Here is a 16,082-nt window from a genome sequence, read left to right as displayed (position 1 = left end):
CTCTCTAATTTTTTTTAATAATGTGATCTTTTGGATCCCTTTGGAATTCATTATTGTATATGGTGCATGATTCTGATTTAAACTTATTTTTGCTAAACTTTTCCCATTTTTCTCAGTATCATAATATCATCCTGTCATAATATCATCCTAGAAGTTTATGTTCTTAGTTTTATTAAATACTGGCTAACTAAATTCTGTTTCTGATTCTTATTTGATTTGTTTAATTAATATACTTTTATATTTTATAACCAGCACTAAATGATTTTTATAAATTTTTATAGTTGAGGTAGAGATTAAGAAATGCAATTGTTCCTGATTCCTCCTGATTTTTTAATAACTTCTTTCACTATTCACTTTCCTGATTATAACCCACAGGTTTAACTTTCCTTTTTCTTCTTAGTTATCCCTACCTTCCCCCAACCCCCAAATATTTCTCAATCACTTTATTTTTATTTTTTGAAGTTCAAAAATTCCTCCCAAAACCTGATTATGAATTGGGAAACTGCAGTTCATGGCATAAATCTAGAATTCATATATTTTTCAGGCCTTGATCCTCATTTACTTGGATTATTTCACAGCCTCCCAACTGATCTTATCTTTAGTCATTTCCCTAATCAATCAGTCCTTTCCAGTGCTTCCAAAACAAACTTTCTAATGTTTAGGTCTGATCATGGCTTTGTCCTGTTCAAAAAGTTCAGTGGCATTCCACTGCCTATAAGATAAAATAAAACTAACCAGCTTAGCATCCAAATTTCTCAATCTATTTTTCCACTCTTACTTAACTTTCCTCCCTGAACTGCCTCAAGGATTTTTCCTCCACAAAACTTGTTTCAATAATACAATTTTAAGCTACTAAACTCAAAACATTTTAAACAGCTACTTAAGGAAACAACAGAAATGGTTCAACTATCTTCATTCCTTTTGTCCAAGTTGAAATGAGAATAAAATGTATGTGCTTAGGAGGAAAAAATACAAAATACAGTTTCAAATAACATACATGTCTGACTGTCTAAATATAGATATGTCCAAAGGTTCTGTCCTAGATCCTTTTCTCTTTTGTCTCTACACTTTCACTCTCAATGACATCATTAATTCCTATTTATCCAATTATTATCACTATGCAAATGATAACTTGATCTTTTCAGTTCTAATCTTGTTTGGTTTTTTTTAGTTTTTTTGCAAGGCAATGGGGTTAAGTGGCTTGCCCAAGGCCACACAACTAGGTAATTATTAAGTGTCTGAGGTCGGATTTGAACTCAGGTACTCCTTACTCCAGGGCTGGTGCTCTATCCACTAAGCCACCTAGCTGGCCCTTTTCAGTTCTATTCCTTTTTTTTTTTAGGTTTTTTTGCAAGGCAAATGGGGTTAAGTGGCTTGCCCAAGGCCACACAGCTAGGTTATTATTAAGTGTCTGAGACTGGCTTTGAATTCAGTTCTATTCTTTCTAGAGTTCTACTTCTGAAACAGGAGCTTTCACAAAGTATCCCACAGGCATTTCAAATTTAACATGTCCCAAAAGAATGTATGTCTACCCTGACTTTCCTCCCCTTTCCTTATTTCCCTGGAAGGATACTGACATCTTTCCTGTTAGCTGTTTGTCAGTCATCCTCAATTCTTCACCTAGTGCTGTGAGAATCAAAAGAAAAAATATTTGTAAAACATTGAACCACAATCCCTGTCACACAGGAAATGATTAACAAATGCTTGTTCCTTTCCTCCTGTCCTAAATATTCATTTGTTAATTGAATCATTTGTTAATGCTATCTCCACAACATCTCTTCAGTAATGAATATTGTGCTAAACACTGGGGATAGAAAAAGTTCTTTCTAGTCACTAAAGAGGTTACAATCTAATGGAAGAGGCAATAAGAAAATAAATATGTAAAAATAAGCTGAATAGGAAATAAATAAGAGAGACAAGGCACCAGATGAGTTGGGGAAGAATTCATATGGAAGATGGAATTTTGGTTGAGATTTAAAGAAAGCCAGGGAAGCCAGTAGATGGCGATGAGGAGGGAGAGAATTCCAGATATGGGAGATAGACAAAATTTCCAGAACTAGGAAATGAAGTGTCTTTCCACTGAACAGTTAAGAGACCAGTGTTACTAAATCAAAGAACACATGGTGGGGTTTAAGATGTAAGAAAACTAAAAAGACAGAATTAGAGTATGAAGGGCTTTGAATGTCAAAGAAAGGATTTTGCATTTTATACCAGTGGTAATAGAAAGTCACTGGAGTTTAATGTGAGGCCGAGTGGTTATGAGGTCAGATCACTTTATTGGCTGAATAAAGAATGGATTGGAGGAGAGAAGTGATGGAAACACCCACCATCAGGCAATAGCCCAGGCTTGAGGTGATGAGGGCCTGGCTTAGAGGGTGGTAGTATGTTAGAAGAGAGATGTTGCAAAGGTTAAATCAACAGGGCACAGATTGGACATAGGAGACAAGAGATAGTGAGGAGTCCAGGATAAGAACCTGGCAGACAGGGAAAATGATGTTGCTTTCTACAGTAATAGGGAAGATAGGAGTGGGGTGGGGTGGGGCAGGATTTAGGGGGAAGAATAATTAGTTCCATTTCGGACTTACTGAATTTAAGATGTCTACTGGACATCTAATTCAATATGCGTGAAAGGCATTTGGAGATGTAAACCTGGAGGTCAGCAGAGAACTAAAGATTTGGGCAGGAACTATAGATTTGAGAGTTTTACTATAGAGATAAATGGTAGTTAAATTCAAGCCAGCTGAAGGTATCTAGTGAAGCAGTAGACAGGATAAGAGAAGAGGAAAGTCCTGGGGGCACAATTAGATGACATGATACAGTTGAAAATCCAGCAGGTCTTCAAGGAGTAGGTAGAAGGAAAACCAGAAGAGAGCAGTGTACTGAAAACCTAAAGAAAAACAGTATCAAAAAGGAGCAAGTGATAAATAGTGTCAAAGGCTGCAGAAAGGTCAAGGAGAATGAGAACTGAAAAAAGTATTTTGCAATTTTTTTCTTTTTGTTCTTGCATTTCTGCCTTGTCTACACACTCAGACTACCATCCTAGTTGAAACTATTACAATAGTTGCAAAATCAGTCTCCCTGCCTCAAGTCTCTCCCTTTTCCACTCCATATTCCTCATAGCTGCCAAATTAATATTATTAAAATATAGTATTACTATATACATAGTAATACTATGTAGTATTACTAAAGTATAGTATTACTAAGTATAGGTTTGACCTTGTTATACTGCAGTTCAAAAAGCTTCAGTGGCACTCTACTATATCTAGATAATGTATGAAATTCTCTGGTATTCAAGGACCTATAGAAATATATATATTTTATATATATATGTGTGCATATGTGTACATTCCTCTGTATGCATATATGTTATATGCAAGCATTTTATTTTTCATACTATATCATATCATATTAATTACATCATATCATATATATATATTACATTATATTAATGATATATTTATTATATATGATGTAATATGATATATCTGAAATGATATATGATATTAATTATACTATTTGTGTATACTTATCCCTTTCATGAACTCTATCTTCTAACCAAACTGACAGCCACGATATTATAATTAACACACTCTAAGCTTTTGTCCAGACTGTCTCTACAGCTTGTAATGAACTTCCTCTTCATCTCTATAATTCTTAAGAGTCCCTTTAAAGCTCAGGTCAAGTGCTACCTCCCAAACATACTTTTTTCTGACCTCCACTTATGTCCACTCCATCTCTCCATCTCCATCTCTTTTTGTTTACAGTCTGTATATTTTGTATTTTTATACACACACACACACACACACACACACACACACACACACGCATGGTGCTTCCCTAAGAGAATATAAAATTTTTGAAAGTAGAGATTTTTTTCATTTTTTGTCTTTGTAACCCTGAAACCTAGTAAAATGCCTGGCATCTAGAAGACAGTAAATGTTTTTTGATGGATGGTTCTCAATCTGTGGAAATCTCTTTCTTCAAGATTTGGCTCAAGTGCTACTTCCTCCATGAAGTATTTCCTTATTCCCCTCAAGCTAAGAGTGATTACTCTTTCATAAAATTTGATATCTCTCATTTTCATTTATTCTATTCTATCTTGTATCACACTTGCATAAATCTGAATGATAGTCTAATATAACCACAACCCTACAGTTATCACTGAGCTAGTATTTGAATCTAAATCTCCTGATTCCAAGTAAACTACTTTATTCCCATGATACCAGCCTGCTTCTCATAACAATAACTCACATTCGTGGAGCACATTGAAGTTGCTTTCCTCATAATAATCTTACAGGATAAAACAAATATTATCACCTCCATTTTATAGCTTACGAAACTGAATAAAGTGATTTGACTGTAGTTGAACCTACAGATACAGTTGGTTATCTAAGTATAGCTACCTCTTCCACATTGCAGGAGTTGGAACACATCACCATTTTCCTCATCTGAAAAATCTGCATAAAAAGTTTTTGGCCCTCTCTTCACATCAGAGAAGTCTGATTTTTTTTTTTTATACGAGATGTCTATAGTACCTTATTGTATACTCTGGGTTAAATATTTGATCATAGGTTCTATATTGTATACCTTTTTTTTAATTTGTACTATCTTTTACTTAAAATTATCTGATTTTTTTTTTTGCACTTTTGTAAGGCAAGACTTAAGTGGCTTGCCCAAGGTCGCACAGCTAGGTAATTATTAAGTGTCTGAGGCCGGATTTGAACTCAGGTCTTCCTGACTCTAGGGCTGGGGCTCTATCCACTGTGCCACCTAGTTATCCCTGGATGCTGGCTTTTAACATGTTGTCTGAGGCTTATGCAAAACTCTCCAAAAATTCCTATTTAATTTCTTAGGCCAATTTATGATATACAGAAATCACAATGGAGAAAGTTACAATGTGAAGGAGAAAACTATGTAGCACTCTAACCCTCATACCAAATTGAAAGCTCCAGCAGACAAGGAATGAATGTCATTTTTTTCACCTTTGTTTACCTTTAAGTAGTAAAGAAACTCTCATTAAACAGAGGCTTAATAAAATTTTATGGAATTGACTTTACAAATGTATGACAGGATAAATAAGTTTATATCAAGAATGACTGGGCTAATATGAAGTATGGTGTTCTTCCTTGCAGTGGTATTGAACTTTAAAAAAAATATTAGACAATATAAAAAGAGAGTGTGTCTACTATTCCTGCAGATACTTCTAAGAGGCTAGTTTGAATCCTAGGCAGTCAATAACTGCAGGGGGCAGAATTTAGCCACCTTAGTTCCTTTCTTCTCTCTTCTCTGACCAATTAGCCTCTTAGGTTTAATTTTGGCAGCTAGATGGTATAGTAATACAGTACCTGCCCTGAAGTCAGTAGGACCTGAGTTCAAATCTGTTGTGTGACCCTGAGTAAGTCCCATAACCTTGACACCTCACATCCAGGGTCATGTCCAGTGGTCCTGATTCATATATGACCACTGGACCCAAATGGTTCTGGAGGAGAAAGTAAGGCTAGTGATTTAGCACAGCATCTCATCACTCAAATCCAATTGATGTGCTTGTCATGGCATCACCTCCCTGATATCATGGTCTTCTTTGAGAACAAAGGACAAACATTGGCCTCTTAGGTTTAATCTCTTTAAATTTCCTCAGTTGTAAAATGAGAAAGTTGGACTGGATTAACCAATCAACAAATATTTAAGTGCCTGATACTTGCCAGTCCCTGTGTGAAGTGCTGGGCAAACCTCACCAGCACTGTTCCAACCTTTAAAGAGCTTGTACATTTAATTAAGTATGTTCTAAGTGCTTAATCTGGTGAACAGGTGGTTCAGTGGACAGAGCACAGAGTTTGGAGTCTGAAAGACTCCTCTTTCTCAGTTCAAATCAGGCCTCAGACATTTACTGCATGACCCTGGATAAGTCACTTAATCCTGTTTGCCTCAGTTTCCTCATCAGAAAAATGAACTGGAGCAGGAAACAGCAAACCATTTCAGGATCTTTACCAAGAAAATCCAAGAAAATGGGGTCACAAAGAGTTGGACACTACTGAAATGACTTAACAAAAAGTACTTAATAGGGGCAGCTAGGTGGCGTAGTGGATAAGGCACCGGCCCTGGAGTCAGGAGTACCTGAGTTCAAATCCAGTCTCAGACACTTAATGATTACCTAGCTGTGTGGCCTTGGGCAAGCCACTTAACCCCCTTTGCCTTGCAAAAACCTAAAAAAAAAGTACTTAATAAATGCTTATTGATTGATTCTAGCAAGGGAATTGGATGATTCCTACAGTGATAGAAAAGGGTGTTTTGGTCTAAATAGGCTCAGAATTGTGAGGTCTATCAGATAGTAAACTGTCACATGCATTTCAGTCTCAATAATAGTAATTCTTTCATTATTGTTCCCAGAGCAATAGACAGAAAAATCATGTAGATAGTGAGTTGGAAGGGACCTCAGAGACTATTTAACACAATCCCTTTATTGTAGACATATATATATATGTGTGTATATATATATATATATATAGAGAGAGAGAGAGAGAGAGAGAGAGAGAGAGATGTTAATTAGTTCAAGGTCATACACAGTTGGTAGTATTTACTTTATAATACAACATTTAATAAACATCTAATGAGCACAAAAAACTATTAGGCAATAGGGAATAAAGGTGTAATAAAAATGTAAATTAAGCCTTTTTTTCCTGCTTTTAAGGAGCTTACAATCTGGTAGAGAGCTAAGACATTACCACATATATACCAGATACTGAAATTCAAATTTTCATTCAAGAAACTATATGATATAAACAAAAGAAATATCAATCTGGCAGTTGTGCGATGAAGGATTAGCAGGGGAAAGGAAGAGCTGAATGGCAAAATAGAATCTTTTCTGGGAATGTACCTGAGGGTCTAGGACATATAGAGATAGAATCAATAAGACCTAAAAACTGATTTTGTACACTTAGCAAGAGAGAAAAGTCAAACACCAAGGTTATGCACATGAGAAGCCATAAAGGAAGAATTGAATAAGGACAAAAATAAGGTTTTATAGTTTATAGAGGCACTTAGCAGTTGTGGGGCAGGAGTAGACAAATTAAATAGTAGAAGCTATTCAAGGGAAGGGAATTCACAAGTGTGGTTAGGAAGTTCAGTGGGCAAAAGATTCTAAGGTGCATTTACTTGGAAATCCATGGAGAGTTAAAAATGGAAACAGAGTGGGGCAGCTAGGTGGTGCAGTGGATAGAGCACCAGCCCTGGAGTCAGGAGTACCTGAGTTCAAATCCGGCCTCAGACACTTAATAATTGCCTAGCTGTGTGGCCTTGGGCAAGCCACTTAACCCCATTGCCTTGCAAAAAAAAAAAACCCTAAAAAAAATGGAAACAGGGATGAAAATATAAAATGTAGTTGATGTGTCTGGACTATGAGATGAAGCAAGAGACCCAAAATCCCAAGTAAGAGCCAAAATTAGGCTTAATGTCAATGAGGCAATAATAAAAAACTAGAGGTTTTTATTAGAAGGCTGGAACTTCAAAGTTCTGAGGGGCTTTGGAGTGGTGCAATCTTTGGCGAGTGGAGAAGCAGACCCCTACAACTGAGGAAGTTGAGATATGATGAATTTTTTTTTTTAAAAATGACTGGGTTCTATGGTGCAGTGGATAGAGCACCGGCCCTTCAGTCAGGGGGACCTGAGTTCAAATTCAGCCTCTGACACTTGATACTGTGAACATGGGCGAGTCACTTAACCCCAGTGTCACACACACACACACACAATTACTTTGGGCTACTCCTTTAACACCTCAATCTTAATTTCCACTTACCACACTTGGAAGTCCCCCTACATCTCCAGCCTTTCCTTAAAATATTCTCCTCCAAACACGCTTACATGTTCTGTCTTTGCAGGGGGTGTTACTTATGTTTACGTGACCTTTCTCCTTTGACCTGCTGACCTCCAGTCCATTCCCTGCCACCTCAATTCAAGGGCCACTTTGATCAGAAAGCCTCCCTGAGGTCGAGGGAAAAGTGTCTTGAGCTGGATGGAATCCCTACGAGCGATAACCTCTCAGTGGGCGCTTTGTTTTGCGCGTCCATCATGCCATCACCAACACGCTTGGGGGGGGTCTGCCATCGGCGCTTCTCAGGCGCATGCGCAAAGCAGGATGCGCGCGGGAATATTGGAAAACCCCCATTTTTAAACTGCTACGGTTCAAAGGGCGGATTCAAAGGAAGAGAAGATCAGCACTTGCTACAGAAGCGATAAACCTGACCCCCCCCCCCAAAAAAAAACACAACCAGCGCGCGCGCGCGAGAAAGGAAAGTGTTTCCAGGGGGACTTGGCATCACGTGTTTGCGAAGTTTGCGTAGGGAGGCGGGCTTTCCTGTCCGGAGCTGGGAGACTTCCGGCCACGAGCTGATTGGATCCAATTGGAGCCGGCGTCGGAAATGGGCGGTCCCTAAGCCCCAGGCCCGGCGGAGGAGTCGCCTGCGCCGGCCTCATGGGCGCCCGGACAAAACTAGCCGCTTTCCGCCTCCCGCCTTTGCCCACGATCGGAGAGATCATTAAACTTTTCGGACTCCGAGCCCAGAAGCAGCTGTCTCAGAACTTCCTCCTGGACCTGAGGCTGACAGGTGGATCGTGTTAGGGCGCTCCCCGCGGTTAGGGTTGTACAGGAAGTGCCCGGCGATGCCGCGCATGCGCGCATTGGAGGCGTGTGCACGCAGGCTGGGGGCGTGCCGGCGCCTTTCACGCGGGGGGAGGGGAGGGGGTGGCTCCTGTCAATCAGGATCTGACTATTTCTAGTCCCCGTGCAGTGATGAACTGTCTGAACTTGAACTTAAATGTTTTCAGATCTGCTCTTGGTCTAGGAAAAAGTGTTAAAAGTGAAAACATAAGAGTCTGACTCCAAGAAACGTTTTCACAAATGCTTTCGAGTCTGGTTTTGAATTGATTCATTCAATAAATATTGAATGTCTGGGGCGGGGGTGGTCGGGAGGAGCGGAGGGGAAGAAAGTTTTGGTAAGCCTAAGAATTTAGATTTTATGAGGACTGCCCTTTTTTATAAATAGTTCATTTTTCCCCCCAATTACACATAAAAACGAAGTGTCTTCTGCCCCCTTTTTGTATTCCCCAGCCAGTAGCATGGAGACTAGGTTATAGTAGGTGCTTAATAAATGTTTATTGAATTGCATCTTTTTCCATGCGATGTTTGCAGTTTGTTTCTGTCTTGTAAATTAGAGTTTGCACTCGCATCTAAAAACTTTACACCACATTGTAGAAAACCATCATTTGGATTTAAGAGGTAGACCCACGTCTGTGTTTTGACCATTGATGGTGTTCTGTTCTATTCTACTCAATTTAGGTCACTTCAGGCTTTGGGCGGATTATTGGTCACAGTCAGGAATATCTGAATTAAAAAATCCAACTTCAGTTTGTATGAGCCTGGGTCGTCTTTTCCAGAGTCCTGTAGCTGAATCCTGAAAAGTTTGATATGTTGTCTCACTAGAATTATTCTCCTTCATCTAGTTGTTTCTGTGATTTGTTCTTTCACTCATTCAGTATACGATTGTCTTTTGGTTAGTTGCTTCTTTTCCAAGTATAAATTGCATTTTTTATTGTGTTCTCATCTAAAAAAGGAAATGTTTAGCTTTTGGGGGTTTTTTTTAGGTTTTTGCAAGGCAAATGGAGTTAAGTGGCTTGCCCAAGGCCACACAGCTAGGTATTTATTAAGTGTCTGAGGCTGGATTTGAACTCAGGTACTCCAGACTTCGAGGCCGGTGCTCTATATATCCACTGAGCCACCTAGCCACCCTAGGTTTTTTTTTAATGTATATAATAAGTTTTATATATATTTGTAATTTTTCAAAGTCCTAACATGTGATGGCCAAGGAAAATTTTTTCCTGAAAAAAGGCCCCAGGAGTTGATGATTTGGTCATTAGAACAGTTTAAATTTATTTGTGAATATAGAAGCTGAGTGATACAAGGATTTGAAAGGGTTGCTGACATTGGAAGGACTTGACTGGCAAGGATGAGGAAATTCCTTCCTCTGCTTCCTCTTTCCCCACTTTTGTATAAAGGAAAACTTGATCCTGTTTATAGTTGGAAGGGGAAGTAGATAGAAAGACTGAAGATACTAGAGAGAGGTATTTCCTAGAGGATGCAAAAAGGACTCAAGTGAATTGGTTGGCAAAGAGGATCATTTCTTACTGATGCATAAGAGAACAAGGAAGGAACAGAAAAGAGATGCAGAGATTTTGAAGCATGGAGGGAATTATTGCTAAATTGTTCTTAGTGGCATTGGAAGTTGAGGTTCCCTCCTGAGAATAAAGATTATTCTTCTTTTATACCTGGAATGAAGAGGAGGGAAGAAGCATTTTTAAGGCTCCTACTGTATTCCAGGCAACGAACCTAGCATCATCAGCTCTTTCTCCCTTTACCAGGGTCCTTTGTTACCTTCGCATCATGAAGTTTCATTGACAGAGATAGAGCCAGGATTTTTTAGGGAGGAATATGTGCTTACTGAGGCACTTCTGAGTCTTCATCTGTATAAGAAGATATTGAGGGTTAGCTAGTGAAAATGATCATTGACCCTTGACATTGAAAGAGAGAGAAAGAATGTTTTTTGTGTGTATGCACATGCATGTTGGACATGAAAGTTTCTAAGAGTTTTCAGGAAAGGAGTGTTTCTGAAACCTATCTCCTTTTTTTTTAAATGAACAAAGACAGGAACAGCCTCCAAATTCAAAGCTTTTTTTAAAAAGTTTAAAGGATTGTTTTATAACTTAACTGCAAATAAAGATAAATACTGTATATTTTTGTTTACTAGGAGTATTCATTTTAAAAAAATTGAATAGATGGGAGAGTCTGAGAGAAATGAATTTGAATATTGCCTCAGATATTTATTAGTTGCACAGCAGTGGGCAAATCATTTAACCTTTCTTAGCCTGTTTACTCATCTATAAAATGGGGATGATAATAGAACCTACCTTATGTGGTTCAGAGGCTCAAAGGGTTAACAAGTAAAATTCTTTGTAAACCTTAAAATGCTATATAAGTATTCTCCATTATTGTTGATGTGAAAATGATTGATAGACTTTGCAGACTCATTTTCACTTCTAAATTCACTTTCAAGATAAGCATTTTACAAGTGATATATATAATATTGAATTTTCTTTCTTCCAGATAAGATTGTACGAAAGAGCAGGAATCTGAAAAATGCTCATGTTTATGAAGTAGGCCCTGGGCCAGGTGGCATCACAAGATCCATTCTTAATGCTGAAGTAGCTGAACTTCTTGTGGTTGAAAAGGATACTCGCTTTATTCCTGGGTTACAGGTAAGAAACTTAAGCAGTTTATTTTGATGGGCAAACAAAAGCTGAACAACCAGATTATTTTATGTGAACTCAATTTATCTAGACATATTCACTCTTTATATTATTGTTTTCTTTTAGGAAAGAAGGGAGTAATTTTAGGGAGTTGTATATGATTTCCTGTCAATTAGAACACAATTTAGAAATAGCATCCTTAATTACTGATCAGGCTTTTTTCAGTTACATTTTAGCTTTGTACATTTATAAGATTATTGAATAATTGACTTTGTATTGTGGAGCCAATTTTAAATTTATTCTCCAGGACAAGATTTGCATTTTCATTTGTTTATATTACTGATTACTGATAAAGTACATTTTTTTCACCTTACCTTGGTACATATTCAAATATTCAGATTGCCCAAATTTTTATAATAATTACTATTGCCTTGTTTATAAATTTAGGTCCATCATTATTTGGAAAACTGGGTAGAATGTTCTATCTTTTGATGAGTTAGTCAACCTCTTCAGTGATGGGTCTGGAAGAACCCCCAGATTGGGGCTGTTCCCACCTCCTGGCAACCCACCAGACATCCCTCCTGGCCAGCCTCCTGCAGTTCGGTATATAGCTCAGCAATGACAGGGCGGTAGACCTTCTCCAATTCGTTCTGCCCATGCTCAGATTCTTCCTTCTCAGCATTCTGGTTCTTATCCAGCTGCTTAATTACTTCATTACATTTGTCTACAAGGATCTTCTGTTTGTGTTTATCACCCATTTTGCCTTGGAGTCCCTCATCCTCTACAGTAGCCCTCTTGTAGAAAGCATGAGATACAAGTGAATTTTTGGAAGACATCTGGTCTCGCTACTTCTCATTTTCAACTTTGTATTTCTCAGCCTCCTGAAACAGGCTCAATATCTCATTTGCTCAGGAAACCTTTGCCATTGGTGATAGAGATCTTATGCTTTTTTGCCGTTGCTCTTATTTACAGCAGAAACACTGAGGATGACATTTGCATCGATGTCAATGTTACTTCATTCTGAGGAACACTTCTGGGGTTGGGGGGAGATTCCTGTGAGTTCAAACTTGCTAAGCAGATTGTTATTCTTTGTCATTGATTTCTCACCTTCATAAACCAGAAGAAGCATGCCAGACTGGTTGTCCAAGTATAAAAATCTAAGTCTGCTTGGTGGGGCTGGTTTGATCAGAACCTGTTATAACTAACCAACAGTTTCAAATCCAAGGAAAAGAGGAATGATGTCCAATAGCAGCAAGTCCTGTATATTCTCAGATTTATCTCCAGACAAGATGGTAGCCTGAATGTATGTACCATAGACAACCACCTCATCAGTTTTGATGTTTTTGCGAAGCTCCTTACCCTAGAAGTTCTGTAGAAACTTCTGGATTTAGGACATTTGAGTGGAACCACCCACCAAGACGATAACTTGAATCTAGGATTTATCTAACTTGGCTTCTCTTGGGGCCTTTTTCACAGGATCCAGTGTGCCATGGAAGAGATCAGCATTCAGTTCTTCAAACAGACATGGGTGGGGCAGCAAGAGGTTGAAGTGCATAGAGTCCTGGAGTCAGGAGGATCTAAGTTCAAATTCAAGGTCACTTAACTCCAATTACCTCAAAAAATAAAATATTTTTAAAAACATATTCAGAGAAGGTGACAGTTTTAATATTCTTCGGATACCAAAAGAGAAGGTGTGCTTTGCACATTCACAAATAGTGAATTGTCTTCTTGTTTACATCGATATCCTTCTTGTACTTTTGCTTGAACTCAAAAATTGTCAAAGTCCTTGCCACTTGAGTGAGTGTCCCTAGCTGTGAACTGTTTTCAATAGTAAGAATGAAGACATTAAAAGTGCCACCTCCAAGGTCAAAGATCAACACATTTTTCTTAGCATCAACATTTTTGGCCAAGCCATAAGCAAGAGCAGCAGCACTTGACTCAGCTATGATTGATTTGGAACAAGCATTGAGACAAACAATGGTTTCAGCATCTTTGGTGGCCTGATATCGGAAATCATTGAAATAGGCTGGTACTGTGACAGTAGCATTTGTGACAGTCTTCCCAAGGTAAGCTTGGAAATTTCTTTCATCTTGGTCAAGACAGTAAAAGCTACTTCTGGATAAACAGTTTGGTCTCCCCTTTGTCCTCCACTTGGACCTTAGACCTTCCTGCATTATTTACCTCCATGAAAGACCAGTGCTTGATGACTGATTTTACAATTACATCATCAAATCTGTGACCAATCAGACCTTTGACACCAAAGATCATGTTGAGGGGTTTATTGCAACTTGATTCTTTATAGCATCATCAATCGGTCATTCTATGTCAGTGAAGGCAGTGTATTTGATCATTAGCACTGCTCTTCATTTTCCCTTGTTGAAGGCTCCCATGCAGGAATAAGTGATGTCAGGATCAATGCCAACTTCAGGTCTGTTTAACAAGGTGCTGAGACATTGGGTTTCATGGCTAACCACTGGGAAGTGAGAAGAATGTTGCTTCGATGAGTAGCAAGACCTGACTCATGAAAAAGACTAGAGTTTTAGTTTACCACAAGCTCTATAATGTCATGTGCTTTCTTAAGATTGCATAATAGCTGAAGTCTTCATTAATAAATACACATATCCAAGATCAAGGGAGATGGTGGATCCAATGTATCCAATACTTATTTTGCTGTACATTGAGTTCTACATTCAGTTCTGTTTATCACATTTTAAGAGGACAAGTCCAAATCTCTTAAATCCAAGTTCATTTTTCTTTTCTACTCTGTTGGGTTTCTAAACATGTATATGATGTCCCAAGTGGTAAAATAAGTTGGATTTTAAGAAAATAAAGATAATGCCCTTGAAATTCATAAAGCACACCTTTCTTTAATAGACAAGAGGGGAATCACATTCAAATTTATTCCCAAATTAATCTCTCTTTCCCCAAAGATTATGTATAAATAAATATATATGTATGTTTTCCTAGTTCACTTGAGCTAAGTCATATGCTCTTCAAATACAGGGACCAGGGTTTCTTTACTTTTTCTAGTCTTTAGTTCTTAGCATCTAATTATACTGTCATGTACCCTGTGAATACTTAATAAATATTAATAGAATTTAATTAAAATTAAAAAGCCTTTAGCAGTAAGAGAGAGAAATTAAAATTATAAATATCAAAAGATGATAAACAATTATCCCTATTTGCATTTGACATTATGCTTTACTTAGAAAACTCTAGAGAACCAGGGAAGAAACTAATCAGGGCAATTAATAGCTCTAGGAAAGTAGTAGTCCATCCTTCTCTCTTTCCTCCCTCTCTCTGTTCCCTTCTTTCCTGTCTCCCTTCCCTCTCCACTATTTTCTTTCTTTTCCCCCCCTCCTTCTATTCTTCCTGGTTGTCCCTCACTCCCTGTGATTTAATCAGTGTAGAGAGCTCTTGGTGATAAACTTCTTCTGTCAGTGCTATCCTGACTATCCCTGCAAACTATAGTATTATTGTTGCCTGTATGTACAAGTATAATATTTAAAATAAATTGAGAAAAATCATCAGTGTTTTTATTCAGTACTTTAAAAAATATGAGGAAATGATAGAAAAATAACTATAAAATTTCAAAATAACTATAAAATACATATAATTATGAATTAATCTAAAAAAAGATTTTGTCTATTTTATAAAAACGTGATACAAATCGAGAAACTAGAGAATATTTATTGAAGGAATAGAGATATTTATTATTATAGTTGGACCATAACTATACAATAAAAGTAATTATACCCAAATTTTTACTACAGCAAACAAACTACTAAGGGATGATTTTTTTATATAACAGTAAATTACAATAAAAAAAATTCATATAAGAAACAAAACATCTAGGAACTAAAAAATAATTTTTTAAAAAAGATTAGAATGAAGGGAACCTTGTAGCATTAATATATGTTGAATCAGCAGTCATCAAAACAACTTAGATTTAATTATTAAAAGAGAAAAGTAGGTCAGGAGAATATAGCAGATGGGCTGAAAAGCAAATGAACTCAGTAACTCAATTTTCAAAAATTAATTAGTACAATTTATAAACATTTTGCAGGGAGGAGAGATGGGAAAGCAGTTTGGTCAGAAAAATAGGGTTAGAACAGCAACTACACTATGTATAAACAATAAGTTTATGTGGACAAATAACCTCAATTAGGAAGTCATAGCACTGAAAAATATAAGTAGAGTGGATTCACATTGCTGAATAGGAAAAAGATTTATACATTAAAGGGGTAGAATTTCCAAAGATGAAATGGACAGTTGTGATTATATTCATGAAAAAGTCATTTCTACAAGCAAAATCAAGGCAACTAGAATGAGAAGAAACTATCAAGTTGGGGAAAATATTTTCATATATATCTATGATAAAAAATATTCAAGATATGTAGGAAATTGACATAAATATATTAGACTAGGAACTGTTTCCTTAATAAATAATCGAAGGATATCAACAACTTTAAAAAAGAATTAGAATATTCAATAACCATAGGGGAAGAAAGATCCAAATCACTAAAAAGAGAAATACACATTTAAACAGTTCGGGTTTCACCTGACAACAGTCAATTAACTAAAGGTAATAAAAGTCAATATTTTCAGGACTAACTACTGTTTGGAAAGCTATAAATTGGCTCAACTTTTCTAGAAACAATTAGAACTGTATAAGAAAAATTATTAAACTATGCCTACTCACTGACACAGAGAATCCACTGCTGAGCTTTTACCCCCAAGGAATCTTGACAATGAGAGGTTTCATAAATATTATTGTTCCCCTTCTTT

General features: G+C 37.2%; 1 protein-coding gene and 1 long non-coding RNA gene across 4 annotated transcripts in view; one reads left to right on the top strand and one right to left on the bottom strand.

The window, feature by feature from the left end:
- The window catches only part of LOC141488119 (uncharacterized), a 101,250-nt gene extending 92,601 nt beyond the window's left edge, over positions 1 to 8,649 (bottom strand). Inside the window, exon 1 of the long non-coding RNA XR_012468590.1 lies at positions 7,792 to 8,649. This is a non-coding gene — a long non-coding RNA (uncharacterized LOC141488119). The remainder of the gene's footprint in view (positions 1 to 7,791) is intronic.
- TFB1M (transcription factor B1, mitochondrial) overlaps positions 8,368 to 16,082 on the top strand; it is a 57,697-nt gene continuing 49,982 nt past the window's right edge. The window contains exons 1-2 of one of the 3 annotated variants that reach the window (XM_074187906.1): positions 8,368 to 8,599; positions 11,152 to 11,303. In XM_074187906.1, the coding sequence (XP_074044007.1) occupies positions 8,467 to 8,599; positions 11,152 to 11,303 (285 nt within the window). In that variant the 5' untranslated portion in view covers positions 8,368 to 8,466. Of the gene's footprint in view, positions 8,600 to 11,151; positions 11,304 to 12,770; positions 13,361 to 16,082 lie in introns of those variants that run through there. The other 2 variants (XM_074187905.1, XM_074187907.1) reach the window with 2 other exon arrangements.

Source organism: Macrotis lagotis, chromosome 5 (assembly GCF_037893015.1).
Source record: "Macrotis lagotis isolate mMagLag1 chromosome 5, bilby.v1.9.chrom.fasta, whole genome shotgun sequence".
Lineage (NCBI taxonomy): Eukaryota > Metazoa > Chordata > Mammalia > Peramelemorphia > Peramelidae > Macrotis > Macrotis lagotis.
Note: the sequence above shows the minus strand (reverse complement) of the source record. Positions and strands in the feature narration are given on the sequence as shown.